The 25,853-nt window shown below is 41.0% G+C and overlaps 1 protein-coding gene across 1 annotated transcript; it reads right to left on the reverse strand.

Moving 5' to 3' along the window:
- Window positions 1-800: 800 nt before the first annotated feature.
- Window positions 801-25,843, reverse strand: ints7 (integrator complex subunit 7). The gene is made up of 20 exons (XM_088625484.1): window positions 25,595-25,843; window positions 23,940-24,069; window positions 22,933-23,079; window positions 22,213-22,350; window positions 21,022-21,068; window positions 19,972-20,171; window positions 18,970-19,092; window positions 18,418-18,535; window positions 17,656-17,790; window positions 17,023-17,120; window positions 15,517-15,756; window positions 14,285-14,422; window positions 12,127-12,333; window positions 9,301-9,495; window positions 8,413-8,516; window positions 8,061-8,129; window positions 7,600-7,732; window positions 6,582-6,680; window positions 5,646-5,831; window positions 801-1,434 (listed from the first exon to the last, which is right to left on the reverse strand). The coding sequence occupies exons 1-20, from the start codon at window positions 25,686-25,688 to the stop codon at window positions 1,126-1,128; spliced, it is 2,910 nt and encodes a 969-aa protein (XP_088481610.1). The 5' UTR covers window positions 25,689-25,843; the 3' UTR covers window positions 801-1,125.
- Window positions 25,844-25,853: the final 10 nt, after the last annotated feature.

Consider the following 25,853-nt stretch of genomic DNA (forward strand, 5'->3'; position numbering starts at 1 on the left):
TTGCATCCCCCCCAGAATATCAAGATTAAAAATGAATTGAGGCTATTAAAAAATACCTTGTGTGCCCCACACTTCTTATATAAGTAAACCTAGTCTCATTGCCAACTTCTGCTGCTGGGTACTTTCGAAATAACAACAAAAATGGTTCTATATAGTACGTACCATAAAAGGACAGAGGACAGAGCTCAACAGGAAATGAGCTAAATAAAAGTTCCTCAGTGAAAAAAAAAGGCAACATAGTAAACTGTATATGAAGTTCCATAAAAAGGACATAATTGTTAATGCAAGTGAAAGGTTAAAGAATTTGAGTATGTGATATGGTGGAGTTTTGCTCAAGTGACAGAGAATTAAACTCCTGCACCTCCTGTTAGAACATTTTCATTGTCCCTAATTATCGTCATGTAACAACTGAAACAGTTTAAACTGAAAAGACTTACTGGGTTTTTAAAAAGAAAAAGGAACAAATATCAGATTTTTCTGTAACACGAACAACCAGACACAATCCTATGTTAAAATACATCTTATTGCCCCCAAATCAATTTTTTCACAAATTGTATAACCTTATCATCTAGCTAGCTGTACATCACATTAATTTCATTGTCTAGAATGGAAAACACCACTGTGTGTACCATGAAGCTGAAATAAAAGAACAAAAACAATTCTGAAGCTTTAAACCCCTTAAGTGTGGATTTCCCATTACAATAAAGGTAGAAAAATAAATAGACAATTCTGCTCAACTTACCAAACATTGTTCAGCAGCAAACTGAGGGTGGGGTAAATAAACTACAACACCACCTGCGTTGGCCAGAACCATTTTATTAAAAAGACACCATTTATTCATTCTTATACACGACAGCATACTCTGGCACTTCAACAAGCTTTGCCCGTCCTTCGTCACAGTGTGAAAAACGGAAAGCACTACGGAGGTCGTTATCGTCGGATGAAACAGAAGCTTTACTGAACAGGAATTCATTTTTCAGGAGATAATTTGAGAAAAGGTCAGGAGGTAAAGCAGAGAAAACATGGTCTGCGGGAGCGTTCTGTGAAAGACATGCTGCTGGGGGGTCGTGAAGCGAGACTTTGCTCCAGCCCTGTCCCTCACGTTGGTAGCTACGCCCATAGGCTTCACTGGAAGCGGGTGTACACGCTCCTCTGAGGCGGGGGCTGAGTGATGGACTGCTGCTGCTGCTGTTGCTGCTGCTGCTGCAGCTGATGCCGGATCTGTTGGGAATAGGGGTCCTCCAGGGACTTGATGGCCAGAGTGGTTTTCGGACCTGTCTTCCACACTATGCCGTTACAGTCCACCACCGATGCCTCCACCGTGACCGTGTGGTTGCCCAGGACGGCGAAGTTCAGCAAGAACTGCGTGCTGAAGTAATCGTTATGGGGCTCGACCCTCTGCTCCATCTCATTGGTCATGTTATCCAGGGGAATCTGCAGAGGGCGTGGAGGGACAGAATGGGAGTGTTACACTACCTCCTTAAATTCCAGAAATGTCCGGTAAAACAACGTTCACGCCAATGCGTTTGAGAATAACCCATTTTTCACTACCGTAAAAGCACATCAAAAAAGCAAACAAAAGCCTTGTCTGCGATGCAAAACCAAGAAACTACAAGAGTAAACAGATGCTCAGTGTCTCTGTCAAAACTCAAACTAACTGAAAAGATTAAAAGAACTAATTGGATGCATAATGAGAATCTAATTCAACTACCACAGCCCATTCTAGACTTATGAAAGAATGCAAACTGGCAATAGGATGATAACAGACCAGATTTCAGGAACCCAACAATAGGGTTAGTAACAAATGGAATATAGATGAGTATTAGCATATAGGAATAAGGTCTGAAGCACAGTTACAACTCTAATTTTAAATAGCAATCCAGTCACATAAGTACCAGCTACAGCAGAAAGAAAGCAAAACTCAAAAGCTTAAGTGGACATAGGTGACATGAAGGGAGGAGATTATGTCTGTACCTGGTTATTAATATTACAAACTTATTTGTTTAACATTTGCATTAATGTGTTACACTGTTCAGTCAGCAGAGGGAGGAGAATTAGAAATGATCGACTCATTTGATCACTTTCGTGGTGACAGAAAAAAGACTGGCTTTCTCTCAGAACAACTGCAATGAAAGAAAGATATAGCTGCCTTGAAGGCTTCTCTATAAGCCTTCTGATGTTTATAAGCCTGTGGATGAACTGTCAGCCCCCTCTTCCTCCACAAAAGAAAGGAGACACTTGTTTGTATGAGCTAGGCTCTCAGTAACTCGTGTTAGGAAGTCACTGTAAAGAGCTACAGAGCCCTCAAGCAAAACAGAATGAGCCATGCAAACTGCGAGGTTTTGTGGTCTCCTGCACAAAACAACATGAATTCACCAGATTCAGTCTACAGAAGGTCATGGTTTGTATGCTATAGTAACTGTTGCTTTTTTCCTGAACAGAGACCTGGGTGGAAGAGTCAATATTTCTAGCCTGGCTGTCACCTGAACATTCCCCTGAGAACAAGCAACTGCCTGGTGGAGTAGCCACTGAGCCATACCTTGCTCTTATACAGCAGGTGGAGCTACACCATTTCTTGTTTCCCTCCAGACCTCTTAAGTAACGGTACACTCCCTCTCCACTGCTGGGAACTCACCTGTTTTTGGTTATTTGTTGTACAAAGTTAATAAAATCTCTGCTCAGCATTAAATTGGGCGGAGTGGTGGCTCTGTGGCTAAGGATCTGCGCCTGTGACTGGAAGGTTGCCGGTTCAAATCCTGCGGCCGGCAGAGCTATCCTACTCCGTTGGGCCCCTGAGCAAGGCCCTTAACCCTAACTGCTCCAGGGGCGCCGTACAATGGCTGTCCCTGCGCTCTGACCCCAAGCTTCTCTCCCGGTCTGTGTGTCTGTGTCTCCATGGAGAAAAGCTGGGGTATGCGAAAAGATGAATTCCTAATGCAAGAAATTGTATAGGGCTAATAAAGAAACATTATTATTAAATTGGAGCTCGCTGTATCACCTGCAAGTACATATCTAACACCACACTCATTCAAGGGCCCCCAGGACAATTCCGGATCACTTAGATGACATCGTGTACCTCCAGCAACCTTATTTACTGTATCTCTTGCAGTAAATGCACAGCCATCTACATTGGAGAAACAGGAAGGAGATTCAGAGACCGCTTCAAAGAACATGTCAGGGCTGTGAAGATTAAAGATTTCTCCAAGCCTATTGTTTCTCATTTCACCTCTGACGGCCATGATCACACTAATCTCGCCGGCTGTGTTCTCAAAGATGGTTTTCCTAACTCCCACATCAGAAAGACTACAGAAACTAAAATTATCCTGCAGCTAGGATCACACCTTTCCCCCTCTCTCAATGACAGACTCATTTTCTTCTAAATTCTCTCTATTCATTGTAGGTTTCAATTCACTCCTCCCCTCCCCCATCCTGACTTCACACTACCTGATTGGCCACTCTGTCTGTCCCCTGCCCCCGCCTCCTCTCTCCCAGCTTTTGTTCTCCTGCTACATTACCTTTGCTTACTGCCCTGTGTGTTTCTCACACCTGAAGAAAGCTCCATGGCTGAAACATTGTGTTTTCTTTCTTCTCTTTTCAGCATGAAATAAACCTATTACTTGTTCCTTTGCAGCCTACGCGTGCTGACGCAGCTACCCACCTGAACTGCATTCAATTGGAGTGATTACTGAACCCCATTATTAACACGACACTATTAGCCATACATAAAGGAGCTGCTAGGTCCAGTAAGACAACATTATAGTCAGAAATGCCCAGTTCAAATGCTTGTTGGTTGGAAACGGCCTAAACCACAATCATGAACTAATTACTAAAGTTATGTTTCACATGTTGAGTAAAACCAGAGCAATGTAAAATAAGAAATTTGCAGTAGCCAGTTCATATGTATGTTGACAAAAATCATGAAGCAAAATACTGCAGGGTAGTTATACATTTTTTTTAAATGCTGCAGATTGAGTATCTCTGAAAACTCAGGTACAACTCTAGTAGGTTTGGTTTAGGGTGAATGTAAAATCTAGAACTACCAGCTGAGGCCAAATATCCTTTTGTATTCAAAAAAACAGGCATTCAAAAGATGCCACATTCTGAACACTGACAATATTCAGACCAGCATCTAAGTGATTAATGACTACTAAAGCACCACCCTGATCAAAGTTGTGAGAAATTTAAACATAGCTATTCTGTAATCCTATTCACCTATAGTACAAACACTGAATTCACTTTCTGGTCAATAAACTTATCAAGAATCAGTGCCTTGTTATTTAATAATCAATCACTGAAGAGAGAAAATCCTGTTGAGACCCATTCCAAATTAAAGCTCAATTTGGAATGGGTCTCAACAGGAGTTGCTCTCTTCAATGAGACGGATTTTGGAAGAATCAACCGCAGACAGGCGGAATCAACACCACTGCTCAAGAAGTAATACAGTAATTGAAGGGATCAGATATTACATTAACAAGATCAATATTACAATTTACTAATAATGCATTTACATGTATTAATATAGACCGAATGGCAACCTGAGACCCTATGCTGATATAGGTGGCTGTGTAGACTTCCCAAAAAGAGCATACAAAAAATAAAGAACATAGAACAGGTTTTTTTCTATGTATAAAACAGGGAAAGTGCTGTGGATTTATCATATGTACAATCTTTACAGACCAAACTGCTAAAAATGATTATTTAACTGGAGACAAATTCTGAAAAGTAATTCTCTTTCAAGAATGCATTCTTGATTAACTCTAAACAAAATAATCGTCCTTTGCCTCAGTATTTTAATGTTCCTGATCTTTCAATGCCAGAGTGCACTGCTCTCTGCCCACTGCCCTGTCAGCTTCTCTCCCTGATGGACAGAACTGCAGGCCTGTACTTGAAAAGGCTTTAAAAGGGCATTTTCTCAATTGCAGAAAGTTCCGGCACACATCGGCACTTTCGAAACCATCACCACCTTCCACAGCAAAATGAACAAAAATGAGCCAACATGCCTTTTTTTTCAAATCAAAATAAAAAAGTCATAGTTCTCATAGCAGTTGTCATGAGTTTCCCACTCATGGCTTCAGCAGGAATTGTTTCAACTCTCTAAAATCTCCCAAACGCATAGGGTAGTGTGTGTTGTATTTGTAGTTGTTACAACGACAAATACAAAACGCAGAACTTCATACAACTACACAGTCTTTGCAATTGATTTGTTTTTTACTGCAGGTACTGCTTCACAGCCTTTGCAAAGAATAGTTTTTTTTTTTTGTGAGAGTATCCACCCAATCCTAAGAATAAGTCACTCTGAAACACTGCAGGCTAAGCCAAGTGGAACATCTGCTGAAACAACAGAAAGCACAACAAAGAATACAAACATTCTCTGTCGATTCTAAGTTTAATGTACTGATGCAAACATTACTGGCCACAGCAAAAAGGGGGGGAAATAAAAACTGAGCCTGTAAGCTTTTTTTTTTTACAGAATCTCAATTGGAAAAAAAGCATGGCCATACATTCTTAGATAAAGTTATCACGGACTTCCAACTCATGGTGCTAAACTGTGCGAGTGTGAACGCTGAACCACTACCGGCTCTCAAGGTAATTACAAAGCTTCTTGCATCTAGTGTGAGTAGAGACACGATGGTGCTATGAATTACCTTGTAGTCCTGCCCTGTTTTGCTCTGTAGGGTAGAGCTGACATTCAGACACACTGACTGGATCTTGCGGAAGAGACCAGGGCTGGAGCCGTGCTGGACCACTCCCTCAACCTTCAGTGTCAGCTGCTGGCTGTTCTGCACTGTGATTGGCTCACTCAGGCTCCGGGGTGAGGGGGAGAGGGCAAGCTGGTAACATCAACATGTCACACGTTAAAGTGCTTTACCTTTTAATCAGCAAACATAATGATAAGACAAGAAAAGTTAACAGTCTCATTCACAGTACACTGTGGTACAGAAAAGACTGCCAATGTGTAGAAATTTCATCCCTTCGAGCTTCTGCAAACTCTTGACGTGAATTGTAATGACAAAGAAGCTTTGTATTACATTTAACTATATTTAAAAACAAATGTCTGCATGTAAGATGCACAAAGCCAACTGTCTTATGTTTCTAATATTTTGTGTGGGCATTCCAGACTTTTCATGAAAAAGTAAACTCGCAAAGAACAACATGCACATGAAATAAATGTCACATAGGTTAAGTGCCGGGTGGACTGGAAAGGCTCATGTTCAGAGTGCAGTGCATGACTCAGCTTTCTAAACCACCCTGTGACTCAGTCCTCTGCCAAAACTTTTAGTTTTGTTTGCCCTAAACAAATCATATGATGTGGTGTCCTCTCTGCTCTCGATCTTGAAGATGAAGGACCTGTAACTGTAGTGCACTCTGTGAAACCAAAGCACTGAATTTTGTTTCTTTCTTCACACCTTTTCAGAACCGCTATTGTTAACATGTAAAAGTGACTGGGAAGTGCAGGGAACATCAAAGTTTCTAGTCCTTCCTGTGCTTCTTCATTCAAACAAGAATAAAAACTGAGTTCCTACTGGAAATGACTGCAGCAGCAATACCAGATAAACAGATAAAGAGTGCACTTTACTTACCTTGATGCTAGTGGATTGCAATTTTTGGAAGAAGTACCTTTGAAAAGAAAGCGGTACTTTCAGCAGGGCAATAACTGCATCACAGAGACAACCTGTGTGCTAAATGAGAGGGAGACCACAGAGTGAATGAAAGAATACAAGAATGTGAAAGCGCAGGGTGCATTCTCACTCTCCTATAGCGTATAAGATACACTCATAATCTACAGCTCATTGACCTACACATCATTATCTATTCAGCTCTGTAATAGTCCGGTCAAAACTGTATTGTCTACAGGGCCCTTTTAATGCTTAGAAGATCAAAGAATCATTACACATTTACAACACTGAGGGTCAGATACAAAACAACTGCTTGAAAATATCGAGTCCACTGACCATATTCAAACTCAATACATATAATATATTTTTGAACATAATCAAAGTTAGAACACCATATCCTTAGTAAAATTTCAAATATAATAATAAAATATTATATAATAATATTCAAAAATAAAATTTCCAACAGTACTTTAATGAATGATAACCTGACCATTCCTGAGAGCCAGACTTCTCAAATCTTATTCATAGTTTGTTCTCAATTTTGTTCCACAGATAAATTCTTCACACTTATCAGCAATATCAGCATTTGTACAGAAACACTGTTCACAAACACTGGCAAAACTGGCTTCCAAAGAAAACCAGGAACAGGATATACAGGATATGGAGAAACAGGAATGTGTAAAATAAGCAGGCTTGTTTGTTAGGCTACATGTATTGTAGTTGTAGACAAACATTCATGAGATATCTTGACAAAGTGATCTGAAGCATATTTAGAAATAAAATAGTAAAACAGTAAAATGTGTGACCAAGAAAGAGATTCACATATTATGCAACTCTTAGAGTAAGGCCAAAACATTAAAGACAAACTCCAAGATTTAGGATTATGATCTACACATTATAACATGGTAGTCTTTGTATATGAAACTAAATCTTATGCTACTTTTGATGAGGCCTGTACTTTGCAATCACACTTTTTTCTCACCAAGTAAGAGACAGGGGGGTACTTCCTGCCAAGTGATTCTACTTCCTCCAGGACACGATTGAAAACTGACATCATCTTCCTCTCGTATTCACTCTCCGCCTGCACTGCGCTTAAGACTCCATAGTCCTGAAAACTGGAGAGCAACACAAGTTCTTCTCTATTTCTTTGTTATTATGGCTGTCCCTCTTATTGTTGTCTGTTTAGTTTGCTACTGTTACTAATTTATCCAAATTAGTTCACCTGTGATCAAAAATAAATATCCTACTGAATAAAAGCTGAATAAACTGCATGTTTCTGTGTGCTGGTCCTCAGTTTCCGAGAGTGTCAAGACACAAGATCTGAGCCAGTGAAAGGAATGTTATATATAAACAACTTGCAAACAAAAATGTGTATTACAATATCCTCCTCAAAATATGTGTATTATAATACAATATCTAAAATACTTGGCTTAAAAGCCTCACCTTCCTGTATGTGGATCCAGGATAAGAGCCTCAATTACATGAGAAATCAACAGGCAGCTCTGTTGCTGTCTAAGACAAAGATTAAGGGCAAACTATTCAAATATGTTTCCATCCTGAAAAAAAATAATTCACAGTCTATCACAGTATTAATATTATCATTAAGAAAAGTAAAAATTAACTTCACTTATGTGTGCATTATTTCACAAAAAATTAGACGTATGTTTCCGAAAGATTTAAAAAAAACAAGTTTTACCTATATCAACCAGTCATTCAGGCTTCTAAATTCCACATATTGTATCTGATTGCTCCAGTTCAGACATATGTTATGTGTACTATAGTTTAAGAAGGATACAACTCCACATTCCTGAGAGTGGCTGAATCAGCATCAAATGAAGACTGGTACAGATCTGCATAACGAGTGGCCAGGGCTCTGAATTCATCCATGGACACTTTCATCTAGAAGCACAGCACAAACAAAATTAAACACAAATGATGGAGAACCTTAATCACACTGCTATCTCACCAAGTAAGAGACCGGAAGGTGTTTCCTGTCGAGTAATTTGGAAAACACTGCACTGCTGGTTGTCAAGAACATTAACAAGGCCCTTAACTGCTGTGAATTTGAAGCAGCTTGCTCACAGGCTGTTGTTCAAGTCTGCGCACATCACTTTTGAATAAGAACGCAGGTCTGCATTTTCAGCAGTGGATGGGTGTATGCCACTGTAACCCAGAATGATTACAGATATCTTAAAAACTCATATTGAAAAACTGTTTAGAGTATATATCTGACAATGCTATTAGGACCTTATTGTAAAAAGATAATTTGTGTGAATACAAGGCATCAAGCACATTTACAAGGCCCTAAATTACATTATAAAATTCCACAGCTAATGGGCATTATAGTACCTTTCTTTCGTGGGAATGAAGAAGGAAGCAGCAGCACACATAAAAGATCAATATTCAGTAAAAATATCCACTTAGCAGTTGTGTCGTCAATGCAAATATGGCCAAAATTGTTAAGGAAACCTTCTAAAGATCACATGAAGGCCAGTAAAAGCAAACTGCGCAAAAATGTGATTTTCAGAACACGGTGCATCTGTAATTATGGTCTCTTTTTTTTGCCTCACGACTTCCATTCACCGGTTCACCTTCCTGAATTTACAATGAAAATCCAGCCTTCCCCAGGAGGAAGAACCCATGAGCTCTGGCCAGAGGAGCACCTCTCCTCGATCCGCAGTACCTGCGTGGAGATGCGGCCACAGCGCTGCAGCTCGTTGCCGGAGGTGAGGGCGATGGTGGTGGCAATGGCCGGCGGGGGGCTGGTCTTCAGGCTGTTGCAGGTGCAGATGAGCTGGGAGAGGGCCTGCAGAGTGTCAATGCGCAGCTTCACAAACTCACACTGAAAACTCAGGGGGTTCAGCGGGGTGCTGGCAGCCTGGGAGGAGGAGAGAAACAACGTAAACACCACAAAGGCCTACTTTTCCCAACACTTCTAGGTGGGGGCTAAAACAAGTGTACCTTGCCGAGAGTTATCAGCCATTATTTATTTATTTCACTAGATGAGTCAAATTAGTGCGAATTCTTCCTCACAGTGGCAATCTGGAGACCTACAGTATTTATACGGAAGGGTATTTTTCTGCAGCAACTGAGTTAAGTACTTTGCTCAAGTTCACAGCAGCATTGACCTCAGGATTTAAACCCAGAATCACCGCTGCCCTTCTGGGAATCAGGATTCAGCCTTTCACCCAGAACGAGTTCAGACACTTTATGAGCTTTTGGGGGCCAGCATAGTGGTGAAGTGACTAGCATTGCTGCCTCCTGGCACTGGGTCCCTGTGTTCAATTCCTGGGGTGCCGTCTGCATGGAGTTTGTATGTTCCTCGCATGGTCCAAAGACATCCGGTGAAAGCTGGTCCTGGTGTAAGTGTGTATCTGTGTGTGCCCTGTGATTGACTGGTGTTCCACAGGTCTACCCTTTCTTGTGCCTGTTGCTTGCCAGGACAGGCTCCGGCTCCCCTGTGACCCTGTATTGGATAAAGCGATTGGAAGGTGGATGGATGGACAAGCTGATGAAGGAACGTCATCAACACTCAATTTCATCCTTCAACACCTCCTACACTGTCATCACACTGTGGTTTTTAATTCTCAGGCCATGTTATTTACCAATGCCACCTACTGTATACATGGAACACATATCAACAGGGTGTTTAAATTTCTCCTTCCACATCTTCTAGTTTCCTTCTGTTTTAGTCTACTTGCACAGCACTGGTAGAGCCCTTCCACTATGTCATAGCTTCAGTATTATTTTATCTATTAGTTTTACTGTATTGTTCCCACATTATGATTCTTTGTACTTAGAATATACCCACAAATTAAACTATGTGTACGCCACGCTAGATATTGGTGTCTTCTATGCAAATAAAGGACAAACAGCATGACAGAAAATAATTGGATGAAAATATTACTCAAGGAAGTATCGCACAGGTTCGATTTACATGGCACAGTTAAACTCATTTTGCCTGAAGGGTTGTCTGAGTGAGCGTGAGAAGATCCCTGATGCATGTGGAAAGGTGTTGAAAACACAGCGCAAGCCTGCTGTATCTTGGCTGCGTTTGGGCATCACTGCTGTTCTGAATTTTCAAGCCTTTCGGTTCAAAGCCTCAGGTAACGTTTCTGTGTTTCTTTAACTTGATTAAGCAGCCGGTTGACTTGACTATTTAACAATATACAATGTGGAGCCAAATTATGATATATTTGCCTTCAAACTACCAATTGGTTACTCAGGTAAAATGAAAACTCAGAGATGACTGCATAAAAAAACAGCAAATCCACTGTCTTTGCAGACATTTCAACCAAGAGAATAATTTGACAGTACTGAGCACTACACTTTTACAATTACTAGATAAATCATCACTAAAATCAATGTGTGCAACTAGAGGGTAGCCAGTGCTTTTCCCAGCAAGCAACAGGTGCAAAGCAGGGTACACCCTGTAGGGGATGCCAGTCCATTTACAGGGCATACACAGACACAGACACACACACAAGAGTCAATTTTCCCCAGAAAACAATTTACCTTCTTTGGACTGTGGGAGAAAACAGGAGCATCACACAAATACAGGGAGTACATACAAACTCCACACAGATAGCCCCCCAGGTGTGGAACTGAAAGCATGGGCCCAGCACTGCAAGGAGCAATGCTAACCACTGCACCACCATGAGTCATACGAAATACTCTTTTTAATGCTGCTTTGATGGATAAAGATAATAAACAGTACTTTTAATATTGGGTGTGTATTTTGCAAATAATATTTATTGTACAACTTTTAAAATGCTTTAAGAAGTAGGATTCAGGAGATATGGTGGTCTTATGTTTTATTATTATAGCAGGGTCTCGACATCTGCAAATTTAACATTCACGATTCGGTCTGGCCAACAGGGTCTTGAATAAAAGAAGAGCAGTGCAGGATGTAACCGAGCACTGCTCTTTTGGTTGCTAACTGCAGCTTTCAAAGTAGTGGCACAACAGACTACAATCACGAGACGACTCTAGCTAGTGAGCCACCCTCTTCCTGCTGCCTACCCTAGCACCCACCTACCCAGCATCCATATCTCAATGCGATCTTGTTCTTGCATTGCAACAAATACTCCGGTTCTGTGTCAGCAGTGTGGGAAATGACAGGCTGGAGAAGACTTTACAGGCTGTTAGTTTTATTGCCCAATTCATTGCAGTGGGGCGTGTTAATCAGGAGGCAGGGAAAGTGCAGGCATCTGCTGCACACAGATGAGGGATTCATGTTATTTAACTGATTACTATACGTTTGTGGCTACTGTTGTTTTAGTTGATCAATGATATTTAAATTAACTTAAAGCCAATGCATAAGTACTGTAATTATCATATATGGGGAGGGTTTTAACCATACACACTATCTACTGCAGTACATTATGCGATGGTCTAGGGGTGGACTTTGTTATAAGTGAATGGGGCTTTTTGCAATGGTTCTCTGCATCGACCACTCGCGAATGTCGAGACCCTACTAGTAGAGAGCTAGCAGCTTTTGGACACTGACCGTAAGCGACGCGATTCCTTTCTGGTAGGACTTCAGGGTCTCCGCAATGGCAGCCATGGCCCCGCTGTAATCTCCTCCTTCCAGCTGGCTCAGGCATTGCTCGGCCTGCGAGAACTCCCTCAGGCTGTTCAGCCAGAAGTAGAAGTGCTCAGAGGCCACCCGCGTGCGCAGGCTCTGGTACAGCTCGCTGGAGATCTCGTGGCAGCCCTGAGGAGACACGCGACAGCATCGCAGTCCACAAAACCAGAGAGCACACCTTCTGCGGCAGGAAACATTCTTGACACAGTATCGCCTCTAACGGGTTGCACCACTCTAATTCACTTTAAATAGAAATCAAGGGACATTTTAATATAAGTGTACAGGAGTACCGCCAGCATTCAATATGCAATGTGTGAGACACAAACCCACTGCACTGAGAAAAAAGCATTGAAAAAGAAATATAGGAGTTATAAAGAGTTATAACTATGTTGCCTTTTATATAAATAATCCATTACAGTACCAGCTGGTAAGGGCACATTAAACTGTAGAAATTAAATTTAAAAATTACACTACAACAGAAATGATTTCTTCAAGCGGAATTACCACTGTGCTGTGGAAAGCTGTTGTGATTAAGCCAGCGTTTGTTATGCTCCACTGCAACAAACGAAGTGGAGAAATAACAAAACAAAACACTTCCAAACCATATCTTTTTTTTTCTTTTTTTTTTTTTAGTCCACACAAGATTAAAACATCTTTGTGGGTCAGGAACTTAAACCTGAAGTTACTCCTGGAAGGTTAGTGTGGGAGAGCTAATAGGGAGAATTTACTGAAACGTTTGAGTCTCGACTTATTAATTATGCAAGGCTAAGACACAGGGGTGCTCAAGGTCCACCCCTTCATCATTACTAAACTCCAGCAGCAGCAATTTTATAACTGAGTTTTAATAAACAGTCTGAGAAATAGGGACTGCAGTCCTCGTGTAAGACAATGTTCCTGGGAAGGCAACATGAGGATCCCTTCAATGGAAACATGGATCAATATGACTGAGCAGCATGATGACCACATCTGACAGCTACCTTGATACAGGCTACGAGTGGACTTTCCTGACCAATCCCCCTTCTGTTCATGATTTAGCAATGGGAGATCATGCATATGCAGGTAATGCAATAAAGAACTATCTGAAATCTGTATCCAGGTACAACCCTATTTTTGGACTGGTACAATAGTGTGATTAATAGTGTCATTAAAAATAGAAGTCAGCTATTTGCTCTGCATTGTAAACTCGCTGCACAATCCATGCTCCACTCAAAGCAACACCATCATTGATAGAATTCATTGCTCATGCTACCAGGGTAGAAGTCAACCCAAACCTTTTCCTTCATTGTGGGTTCAGTACCATAGTAGAAACATACTTTATGTCACCATCTAGCAGATCCTAATAAGATCCCCCATCTGGTACTTGCTTTATGGACTGAATCTTTGCTGTCTATGACACACTGCTTGCAGTCATGAGGGGATACCTCGCCTAAACGTACCATATGACAAAATGTGTGCCTTTGAAATAATTACTAATATCAAACACAACCTTACAGAACAAACCTAACTCTTGTTTATCTGATCTTTTCCCTTAAACGGTGGTTACATTTCTGAAGCATTTCAGCACAGCATTTCAATTGCTCTCCTAAATTCAGATAAAAGTTATGCTGAAGATAAGTATTGCATGATACCTAAAAAAGACACCTTGAATAAAGAACCATACATTAATTATATAAACAGACTTAAACTGATCATTTTAATTAAAAATCTACTATTTTACTACGAGTACAAGTAAGTCTTGCTTTAGTGTTTCAGTTTATGACAGTTCATATCTCAGAGGAAAATGTAAGACGTTTGGTTCACCCTTGACGTTAACAAGGAATTATGATTTTAAGAGTTATGACTTTAAGCGACTGCTCTAAAAGTCTGCATTTTCTAGTGACAGGTTGTTGTTTTTTTTAAAAAAGGAAAACCTCGGTGAATTTTGTTGGCAAGCAATCTGACAAACCTCTAATGAAAACTGTACCAGCAAGCCAGCAATCAAACTGAACACCATCTGTTAATTCTGATTTCTGCTGCGTGGTACAATCCCACCGCGAAAGCGTCAGCAGTGGAGAGAATTGCTGCTGCACGCAGGACGTACCATTCTGGAGGCCTGTCTGGCGATCCTGTACACTGTCCAGCCATTGGCCACGTCCTCCAGCTGCTGTTTGATCACAGTCTTCACCTCTGCAGAAAGAGCCGACTGACTGGCTACAAAGATCACCGTCGCTAAGGTGACCTGAAAGAAAGAGCCCTTCAGGTGAAGCCGCAGCCTGAGGCACAATCGGAAGAAACCAAGCTGAGCAATCGATGAACAGGACCTCTTTGTCAGTGAAAGATTTCTAGCTGGAGCGGTCCCCAGTTCAGCAGCGCGGCACAATCACCTCATTAGGCTGCCTTAGTTGAATTGAGAGTCCTGTGAATCTGGCTTTTAAAAACCACTGACAAAGCACAGCCTCCTCTAAACAGCTGTGAATTAGTTCTACTTAAAGGCAGAGTAGTTAGAATCCAATACAGCATCATACATCACCACACACTGCTGCGAGTGCATAGCAATTACTCAAGAGTTTACTCCAGACCTTGGAAGCACCTGTAGCAGGTGGACATTAGACTAGCAGCAGCCCTGAGGACATACTCTGCCTACATGACTGCAATCTGACATCTTGACAGTCACAACAACCTAGCTTAAAAACACCCCAGCCAGAGAGCATTATTTCCCACAACTTCTGCATATTCAGCTTTATGCAGGCTTTCTGCAACTTGCTAATTAAGAATGTGCTCCTTTCACTCTGACTAAAATGTAATAGATGATCAGACACAATTATGATGAACAGGCACAGGTGGGAATGATAATGTAATATACATATAAAGCTTCAGGTAATAAATCTGAACGAGGGCAGCTCTGAAACACACTAATTAGCGCTGGGTTGATAAAAATGACTAATGCCCCTGCCCCACGACCAGGATGTGAACAATTAAAAGAAAAATGATATGTAAGTTAATTAAACAGCTGAAACAGTGTACTGTATGATGATACATAACACTACATTTTTTCAGGCAACCTCATTCATGACTTTTTCTTTAAAAAGTTGTGCAAAAAAATACATTTACTGTATATAATGATAATAATGAGAATTTTGTGAGTTCTTAGGACTATGAATATCTGCTTATTACATGGAGAGTAAGGAAAAAATAATTTCAGAAAAAACCAGGGACGCCTCTGTTATTTAAAAGGCAAACTTCTATGTCTTTGCAGTATCAGTGGTTAAATACAATCCTCTCAGAAAAGCTTCACTGGCTGAATACTAAGAAGCAACAAAGATGTCATCTCACCAGTAGCTCCTGCTGCTTGTCAGTGGCTGAGCGGCCAATGACTTTATAGAGGTCCACCAGATCTCCCAGCATGCCCTCGCCAAGGACTGGCAGCTGCATGGCAATGGCCGCTAGGGAGTGGCACATGAGGATGCGGGCAACGTCCTGCGCCGAGTGGAGCTGACACAGCAGGAACTCCACCACGGACTGGCTCAGGTGAGGGCGGCACTTCACCAGCTTCACCATGCAGGTGAGGGCTGTCTGCACCACAGCGGAAGACAGGCGAGCAACAACGTGTTGAAGTAAGAGACAAGATGTAAAAAGGGTTAACTTAAGTCAGTTCTGCCTGAAAATTAGACTTCTAAGCAACAGGGATTATGGCAGGGAAGGGGGTTAACTGATAAGGATTCCAGATGCGAGCAAGGAACCCCCTGGGGGCATAATCTTAAACTGACCATTTGGCCAAGGCCTCTTAAGTGGCCAAATACCATGACCCCCCCCCCTTACCATAACACCGAATGACGTCCGAAGCAGCAAGGAAGGACTATATAACCTAAAAGTTTGTACCGGCACATCGAACAATACTTCGGTTTTGTTGTTTCTTGCGGGAAACAAGACTTCGGCTTTATTGTTCCTTGCATGCAATAAACTCATCTGTTTTACTTCATCTCAGGACCAAGAACCTTATTCTTTCTGTTACAACAGTGTAAAGCTACAGCACCTGTTTTTCTATTGTAACCAACGCTCCAAGCTCTGTGTCGGCAGCATGGGGAATGAGAGGCTGGAGATGACTTTTCTGAGCCTGTTTTACTGCTTGTTTAATTATAGTGGGGCATGCTAACCACAGAGGTAGAACGAGAAAGAGACAGTGGCAGGCTGGAGGCAGACGAGTGATTCATGTTGTTTATTTTAACTGTTTACTGTAAGGTTGTGATTACTGTTGTTTCTTTTAGTTGATCAATGTTATTTAAATTAACTTAAAGCCAACATATTAGCACTTTTATTACCATCTAAGGGAAAGTTACCTTTGTCTTTCAACATAACATGCTTTATATTGTAATACATTATGCGACGGTAAAGGGGTGGACTTGGTTAAATTGTGCGTACGTGATTTGTAATCCAACATAATAGAACATCACTGGCAGGGGGTGAGAACTTGGCACAGTATTATAGAATCATCTAACCAGGCAACTGTTTTGGGCCTCATGCATTTCATAGGGGAAGTTTAACTGTTTCTAGAATAAAAAACAAAAATAATCTGCTTGTTTTTCACTTACAAGGGTTTAACCTCCTAACAGTTTCCTTTTAAATACTCCTGGCCAAAGTAAACTATGAGCACATTTCCTGGACGCTCCAATTAACAGACTTGCACAATACTGTGTTAACATTTTCTGGCTGTTTAAGGTACAGGATGAAAACTAAATAGCTAACTCACCAACAGCAGCATTTTAGTTGAAGTCCAATGAACAAATACGATAATAAAAAGAAGAAAAAGAGAGGTTGCAGGTTTTAAATTAAAAAAAATACCTTTAAAGTGGCCTGAGCACTGGCACTATCTTCTTGACTGCAAAGAACCAGCAGAGACTCAAGGCCAAGCACAGCATCTTGCTCCACCTGCAGGAGATCTGTAGAACAGACATGACAACCTGATCCTTTGCTGAAGGGAGAGACACCTCATAATCACTCCACACCGCTTTATTCCTGGTTGCAGAACAACTCAGGAGAACAAGACGTTTCCTCCTCTGCCCATTACCCAAAACAATGGAATGTCATTTTCGTGGAATTCAGAATTGTGTTTTTAAGCAGATCAAGGGCTAAAAATATCCTAAAATCCAGCACTGTTCTGTAAGGTTTACTGAAGAGCTCTGTAGGGCTGAAATGTGCAATTCATTGCTTTGTACCTCTCTCCCTGTGCTTTATCTTGGGCTTTATGATGGACGAAAACGTATCAAAAACAAACTACATTAACCCTATGGACCCTGGTAGAGAAACTATTTCCATGGAATTTTTGTATATTAAAGACCAGAAATAGTCAAAATCAGAGATGAATGAAAAGTAAAGGGAATAATTAACAAGAAAGTTCTTAGAAAACTTGGAAAGGGTTATTTCCTTTTTGTTTGAAAAGGCTTGTGAAGCTCTGGAGTGTCTATTTAAGCCTACCTTTCTCCTGACAGGTTATTGCAATATTGGACAAAACGGTGACGCCACGAGCTACCACCGCCAGGTTGCTATGGTAACAGCACTCTTGCGCTAACCTCACTAGATCAGTGGGTCGTGGGGGAGCAGAGCTGCTTCCTGAGAGAGGAAAAAACAGGATGATTAGCCAAGCAAGTTATAAAACATGTGCAATTGTTTCATTTTCTATTATGTAGGAGGGTGTCAAGTCTTGTTCCTCACTTCTTTTTCAGTTTTGTTAATGGATTTGGTCTTTTCTGGAGTTTATTGATAATCCAATATTAAATCCTAGAGGTCAGGCCAGACAGATTCCCAGATTTCTCCTAGGTCTGGTGACATTAATGTGGCACCAAGTTCCCAAGTTTTCACTAAGTGTTTTTCCCATTTTGTTTTGGATATTTGCCCTCAAGTAAAAAAAAAGGAAAATCTCATCTTAAATTTACCTTTCATTTCACTTGAAATGAAAAAGGAACATACAAACAGGAGGTCAGCTTTTGGAATTTCTTCAGATCAATTATTTTGTTGTGTTAAAACTGCTGATATATTGCTGTTCCTGTATTGCACCGGTCAATTAAATAGCACCGTTAAATGTTCTCCCTTAGAAGGTTTACAACAACAGACAATAATGGCCTTTAACTTGTGAATACAATTAGACAATGCATCCTTCCATCCCTGCAATCACACAGATAGAAAAATTAAAAGTTTCACAGATTAAATAAAACTTTCCTGGGTCACATTTCACTTTACCTGCTGCAATGCTGAAGTACTGTTTGATGGCGATGGTCCCTGACAGAGTGGACAGCACAGACAGCATGCCAAGCTTCAGACTGTCATAGGGAGTGTTCAGGGCACACTCGCATAATGTCTGTAGCCCAGAGAAAAAAACACTGAAAGGTCACCTTACGCATTAAAAGAACATCTGAGATTTTGTTCCAAATCCAATTTATCACCCCTTCTTAAATTCCACAAAAAATGTATAATAAGCAACAGGAATTAAATTGCTTTGTTGCAGCTTAATACTTAAGGAGCACCTATAAATCTGTGGGCCATCAATGAGAGAGGCCTTATATGTTGTTTTAAATTGCTGCAATGGAGAAAATGTTTAATGTCAGAGATGTCTTTAAAATTGGAGAAGAACTAAAGAAGTAGGCAAAAGCTTTAAGACAACTTAAAACTGCAAATTAAAAATGGGAAGAACAGTAAATTCAGTAATACACAATGACTATACACTGGCTTTATTAAAATGTTTTAACAAGAGCATAACAATGCTGAAAGATAACTTTGTGAAGGGTGACATACTTGAATATTCTCTCTCATCCACAGGTGAGGTGCCTTTTTTGCCAGGAATTTCAGGTCTTGAACAGACAGCCTTTTAACAGCTTTCCTAGGGTCTTCCTTCAAATATTGCAGCAAAAGCTGAATCTGTGAAGGGAGACGTTAAAAAGGTGTTACTCATCCGATTGACAGAGGGGAAACTGCTAACGCTGCATGTCTCTCTGCTGAAATGCAGAAAAAATAAGTAAGTTCCTACTGGAGCTGAAACTCATAACTCAACCCTTAACCAGGAGGGCATGTGACCAGACAGCTCTCCCGGGCTACAAGCTTTCTGGAATGCAAGGAAGAGTAACTGTTTAATAGTAATACTGTCCACTGGACTGCATTATAGTGATGGTGGATAAGCTATGATCAGGACCAGTGATGAACATTTCCTTTGTTAACACAGCCTGTTGCAAAAATGTAGCATCCAAGGTTTTTTGTTTAACTGCTTTATGGAAAAAAACCTCAACTATTCCAATCTACTGAATTAAAAAAGCCTCCTTCTTCCAAAATGCTTGAGACTGCAGACTATTTGCAAAAGTTTATTAGACTTTTGAATGTGTTGCTTAATGCATGATAAGTACATCCATCCATTTTCTTTACACTTTCTTTACAAGTGCTTTATTCAATACAGGGTTGTGGGGGAGACTATCCTAGTAAGCAATGGGTGCAAGGCATGGATGCACCCTGTTTGGGACACCAGCCTATCGCAGGGTAAAAAGACACACTCACTACACACTCACACTCACATTTTCTTCGTAAAAGCTACCAAAAACTGAGCACATCAACCAAAAAAACTACTGAGGTTTGCAGCTCATCTCTCCTTCTGACAGAGGACAAAATTATCCTGGTCACCTTGACAACGCTGCTCCAGTCCCACAGAGCGAACCCGTGTGAGACAGAAGAGCAGGGGCAGGGGAGAACGGGAAGAGGAAGGAACGAGCGTGAGAGTCGAAGGAACAGGGCTTGGTTGGGTAACCCCACCTGCTTCGGGATATCAATGAGGGAGGAGGCTGCGAGCTGGGTGAAGGTGTGCAAAGTCACGATGACCATCTGAGTGGAGGGGTAGGAGGTGACCAGCTGCTGGAGGAGCTGCCGGCTGCTGGAAGCCAGGCTGGCATCGTGGTGCATGTGCTGCAGAATGGGGATGAGCTTCAGCTTCAGATCCACGGGAGTGTCAAGACCTGGGGATACAAGAGCACAAGAACGGCTTCAACTGAGCAAAAGCCACCCAGCCCTTGTATGCCATTTGGTTTTTAGAAACTATCTGATCCAACAATCTCATTCAGCAATGGTACTGGCTTCGGCAACGTGGCTGCATAGGTCGTTCCAGACTCCCACAACCCTTTGTGTAGAGAAGATATGAGCAGAGCCGGATTACTTCCACGAAATGCTGTGTTGCGACCAGCATTAACAGGTCCTGACCAGAGCCTGAGCGCAATCCTGAGTAAAGGGCAGGTGAAACCAAGCCTAGTTTATTCAATCCCTAGTATTACCAAAAAGAAATGGAAACAAACATACAGTTGTCTTAGAAAAGAACTCAATGCGGTAATCAAATCCTTTCTATAATCCACATATGATATGATATATTATAATGCCATTAAGAATGAAATGCTATATCTGTTGGCAAGCTGAGAACAGGTGTTCTAAAACAGTGTCATAAAATCAGACGAACAACACAGGTGTGTTTAGTTCGTTCACGTAACAGAGATGCTGCCGTTGGCAATGAAACCAGTGAGTGCTATGTCAAATCCACTGTCTTGCTCCTTGGGTCGGCAATTTGCGCTGTTGGCCAAACAAAACAGATGAGCTGTCAGACAACTGATGTTTTGTTACAAATGGCAATTTCCAACTGGGCTGTGGAAAACAAAATGCATACAATAGGGCGATGGCTGAACTGAACTGAACTAAATGGGAGGACAAATTTAATTTAAAGGTCAGTGACTGTATATATAACAAATTAAGAAAATTACAAGACTGACAGAACAACACCTTTCAAGGAGGAATAAAATGGGCTTCAGCGGAACAACCTACCTTGGATCATTTCACCAATTTTGTTGCAAATTCCTGCTGCAAAATCTCTGCAAATAAAACACAGACATACAAAATCAGACCAACGCATTTTATAACACAGATGCATTTTCTTGTGGTGAATACTATTAAACCATTATCAGTCTTATTGTGTTCATCCATTTATTGTGTGACAGCTGTATGTATATAACGGTATGATAACAGTTGTGTAAACATACATAGTACTCTACCCCAAAGGACTTAAAAATGCTTTATACAGTATATAGGAGGGGACCAGTTCATCCATCATTAAAGTGCAGGTCAATCCCTGAGGTTTTGCAGCAGCCATAATGCATCAGCAGTCATGCTACACAATCTATGAGGCGGTGAAGTGTCAAGTTGCTTCACCAGTTCAATTAAGGAAAGCACCACGTTCAGAACTAACACATACTGTTAGTTTATTGCAAAACAGAACCTGTGTTCATTTGCCCAGCAAGGATGTCCGCATCATTGTAAGGGAATGTGGCTTCGATCTGGCTAAGGTTATTATCAATGGTTCCTTCAGTACTGACTGCATGACAAAGTCACATGAGCAGGTGTTAGGATCTGAGTGCACACTATGTCACATTAGTGACATTAAGTGACTAATGTTTCTTTAAAGAGCTTTATTTTTAGTGAACACGTCTCACTGAGACACTTAGAAAGCACGGAAAAGTACCTGGGTAAAAACACCTAAGAAAATCAAGAACCAGGTAAGTAGCAAAGTGATATAACGGGCTCCTTTAAAAACTACATGTTTATAGGAATATTTCACAATAACCACCTTTCATACTTACAGAGTTTCACTTTTTGGAATGTTTTTTAAATTATCAGTCATTTTTCGACTGATCTTTTCCAGTTCCCAACTCTTTCATTTTAAACAGCTTTTGAGAGGCTTTGTGAGGAAATCACACAGGCGAGATCAGTTTCACACCACACTAACCTTTATGATTTGCTTCTTTCTGTGCCCTCACATTTAGCTTGACCTGAGAAGTTTTTTTTCCAGAACTTATTTTTGGTGGAAGGTTCATTACCAAGGCGATTACCAAAATCAAGAGATACGAAATGTGGAGTGTGACAATCCCCACGCATTCACTGTGTGAGACAATCTGTTTAAGGAAATGCTTTCCCCCCCCCCAGCAACACCCTAACTCTAGACAAAAATGTGACACTGACTTGGACTGGGCAGAGAAGCTGGCCGCAGAAAAAAGCGCTGCTTCCACTTCCACGTTGTCGTGAGAGTCCAGACTCTGGCGGATGCTGTGGTGGGCATTCTTCCTCTCTGGGATAATGGAGGCCATACTACCCAGCATTCTTCAAAATGAAAAGAAAAACTCGAGTCACCATTGAAAAAAATCACCAAAACAGAAACAAGTGGCATAAACGGGGATACGATCATCACTTGACAAGGGAAACCCTTATTATAGTATATCATTCAGCACACAGAGTGTACTACTGCCATTTCCCTATCCATTTATTTAGTATAGGGTTGTGGGAGGAGCTGGAGTCTATCTCACTCCATCACAGGGCAAACACAGACACAGACATGCACACACTCGCACCACGGCCAGTTTTCCCAGAAGCCAAATGAACCTACCAGTATGTCTTTGGACTGTGGAAGAAAACCAGAGCACCCGGAGGAAAACCACGCAAACACGGGGAGAGCATACAAACTCCATGTGGAAATTAACCCCCTGTGCCACACCATGAGGAACTCAGTATCTGCAATACTTTTCTAAGCAATTTCTTGTTACAAATGCCTTAGTAAGGGATCTCTGAGTGTCATGTAACTGATCCGCAGGCTTGCTCTGGTATCTTTCTTTGGAAAAAGGCCATGTTTGATGATCCCTTTAATTATATAATTCTTACTTAATTATCGTTTATAATTCTCGGTACCTGAGAGTGATGGCTCTGGCCACTGGATCATTGCTGTGAATGACGGAGAAAATCCTCTTGACAAACTCATCAACATTTAAGATTTTCTCCAGGTGCTTCTCACTCTGTTGAGTCACCTTCAGCACACAGAGCCGTAGAAAATTGTTTCTGTGACAGAAAGACAGAACAATCGGGAGATAATGCCTACTGTTCATAAAAACACAAAAACTAAGGGTCCATCTTATTTTAAGATGGTTAAAAAGTAGATGTTTGTGACATACACCCTAGTATCACATTCAATTGGGTTTTAACATTACAGAATTTTAAAACAAGTCAGAAAGGAATATGATAACATTTCTCATTCAGCTAAAAAAACACAAGTTACTTTTTTATTTTTGAAAAACATGTAATGACTCATTGGAATGTAAGTAATAAAATAATAAACTGTGACTGCCAGATGAGCCCTGTTGTTGCCTGCACTTTCAAAATTTTACAGGAAACAAAAGAGACCACCCCTTCTCTTGGGAATTCAAGGGAACGAAGGTGACATTCAGAAATGATGTAAGATTTTGTTTGTAATGTCAAATTCAGCTTTTGTAGAGTAGCATTGTACTACCATGCAGAAGTCACTGAGTATTCCGAAATCACTCATTTCTAAAGTCTGGGACCACCTGTACTTTTTGTTCAATTAGGCCAGTAATTTTTCCAATTAAAGGAACACTTGTCCTTCAGGACTGAAGAGTTTTGCTCCCAATAATCTTCATACTACTTAATTTAACAAATCATCTGTGACTGATCACCAGTTAAGTTTTGCATGGCTTCAGAACATGGTGAGTTCATGCTGCCATACTGTATAAAACCTTCTCCATTGAGGCATGCAAAAACTAAAACAGCCTGAAAAATCACACTAAAAGCAAAAATTGTTTTTTTTTTGCAATTTAGCAAGAAACCCTAAGAAGCAACTCAGTTAAGCAGAGCAGTAAAAGACGAAGTGCTGTGCTTGGAGGGGAGTTCATTTCAACACATACCCCAGTCTGAAGATGTCTGCCAGTTTCAGAAAGGCGGAGTTGATCAGGATAGGGAACGGGTATTTCTGGAACAGCTTGGGAAAGAGCACCACAGCTTCACACTGTTCTCCAAGCTTGCCGGACCGCAGCCCTTCAGGGGGGAACGATTTTTACAATACTGGTTAGTAAAAAAACTGTGCTGCTGCACATCTGAAGACTCCAACTTAGGATTTCATACAGTAAATAACTTAAGATGAAAGAATTCAGGTGATACAACAATCTTACAGTCTTTACAAGGATTGGTACAGGATCTAAAAAGGATTTAGTGTATGTATATATGATTCAATGACATATACAGAAATACACAGCTAATGGAGGAAAAACAGAACTCATTCATTACATTAATTAAGTAATTAACAACCCAGAGTTCTTAGAGTCATGTATAGAAATGCTGGACAGGCCTGGTTGGCCTTTATTATAACTTCAAGGGGAGACATCAGTGACTTTGAAGGGGTGTTTAGCAGAAGCTTAAGTGATCAAGAGTAATAGTGTCTAAGCTGATTTCAGCATGGAACCCAATAGAAAAGACATCTTCGGTCAGTCCTAACAATGGGTCAGCATACTCCAGGATGGTAATATCCAAGCATTAATCAGAACTGCAAATTTCATCCTGGGGCACATGCAGCCGGTTTAATCAAGAGAAATGCTGAGAAATCCACACAGCAGGATCATTTAGACGGGTTGCACAGCGCAAATCACTCATTACCTCTTGTAACACACGCCTGTAAGTCTAGTGGTGCAAAGAGCACAGCAAATGGACTATCAAGTACTAGAAAAAGGTCATTTGTTTAGATAAATCGTTCTTCACCATTTTTGGCACCATCCTATAGAACTCTACAGCCCTGGGTACAGTAATTTTAAGGGGTACATTTTCCTGGCACAGTTTAGGTGAACTCCTTCCCTTAGAAGGTAAGGTTAATGTAACCACTACTTATAGCACTGAGTGATCACCTTCCTCCTGTGTTGCAGAATTTCTTCCCTGCCTGGAGGGGAGTCTTCCAGGATGTCAATGCCCTTAGCGCACATGTGGTCACCCAGTGTTTTGATGAAGGTGACACTGCTGTTTTCCAGATCACATGGCCTTCTCTGTTACCTGATCCAAACTCTACCAAGCATTTATGGGATATTCTGAACCGTGGGTTGAGATAGTGTTTTCCACTTCCATTAACCAGGTGAGAGTTGATTGGCTTTCTCGTGGAAGAATGGTACTGCATCCCTTCTGCAGAATTGCATGGCACATTCGTGCATTCATTCCACTGGGTTGTGCATATTCTGTCTACTATCTGTATATACATAACATACTGTATATGTTACGATTTAGATTACACCATATAGCGCAGCAATCACTGAATAATAAGGACTTAACAAATTCGTCTCTCTCAGTAAAATGATTAATCATTGATCCAACAATTACTTTAACTGCCTAATCTATACTGTGAGCAGCAGAGTCACAGTGGAACGGAAGAACCAAAACGGCCTAGACTGGTGTTTACATGAATCCACCAAAACAAAGTATTTTTATTACAGAACTGCAGCACCCATGAACGACCTCTTACATTTTTAACAGCTCGAAGCTCAAAGCATTGCACGCGTTTTACTCAGGTGTGTGTAACTACCTTTGTCCAGCTCCATCAGAGCAGAATTGGCATCTAATTCTTGCTCCCCGTAACCAGCTTCTGACAAGAATGATCGCGCCGTTGTTAAAGACATGATTCCTAGACTGAAAGTCAAATATAGTCAACAATTTTCTCTATTACAATATACGTTTGAGAATCTGATTTTAAAAAGGACTTTTCAATTAAGACAAAATCATACTGCATTCATGGCACAAAAGAAAATGCTACATCCCAGCAGTGCAAAGCGGCAGGAAGTGAC

The sequence above is a fragment of the Lepisosteus platostomus genome, chromosome 3 (assembly GCF_059453375.1).
Source record: "Lepisosteus platostomus isolate fLepPlt1 chromosome 3, fLepPlt1.hap1, whole genome shotgun sequence".
Classification (NCBI taxonomy): Eukaryota; Metazoa; Chordata; class Actinopteri; order Semionotiformes; family Lepisosteidae; genus Lepisosteus; species Lepisosteus platostomus.

Coding starts and splice junctions, on each gene's coding strand:
- ints7 (XM_088625484.1), bottom strand. CDS start 25,688: ATGTCTTTAACAACGGCGCGATCATTCTTGTCAGAAGCTGGTTACGGG. Junction 12,334..14,284: donor CCAGACAGGCCTCCAGAATG/GTACGTCCTGCG, acceptor GTGTCTCCTCAG/GGCTGCCACGAGATCTCCAG. Junction 9,496..12,126: donor AAGGAATCGCGTCGCTTACG/GTCAGTGTCCAA, acceptor TCCTCCTCCCAG/GCTGCCAGCACCCCGCTGAA.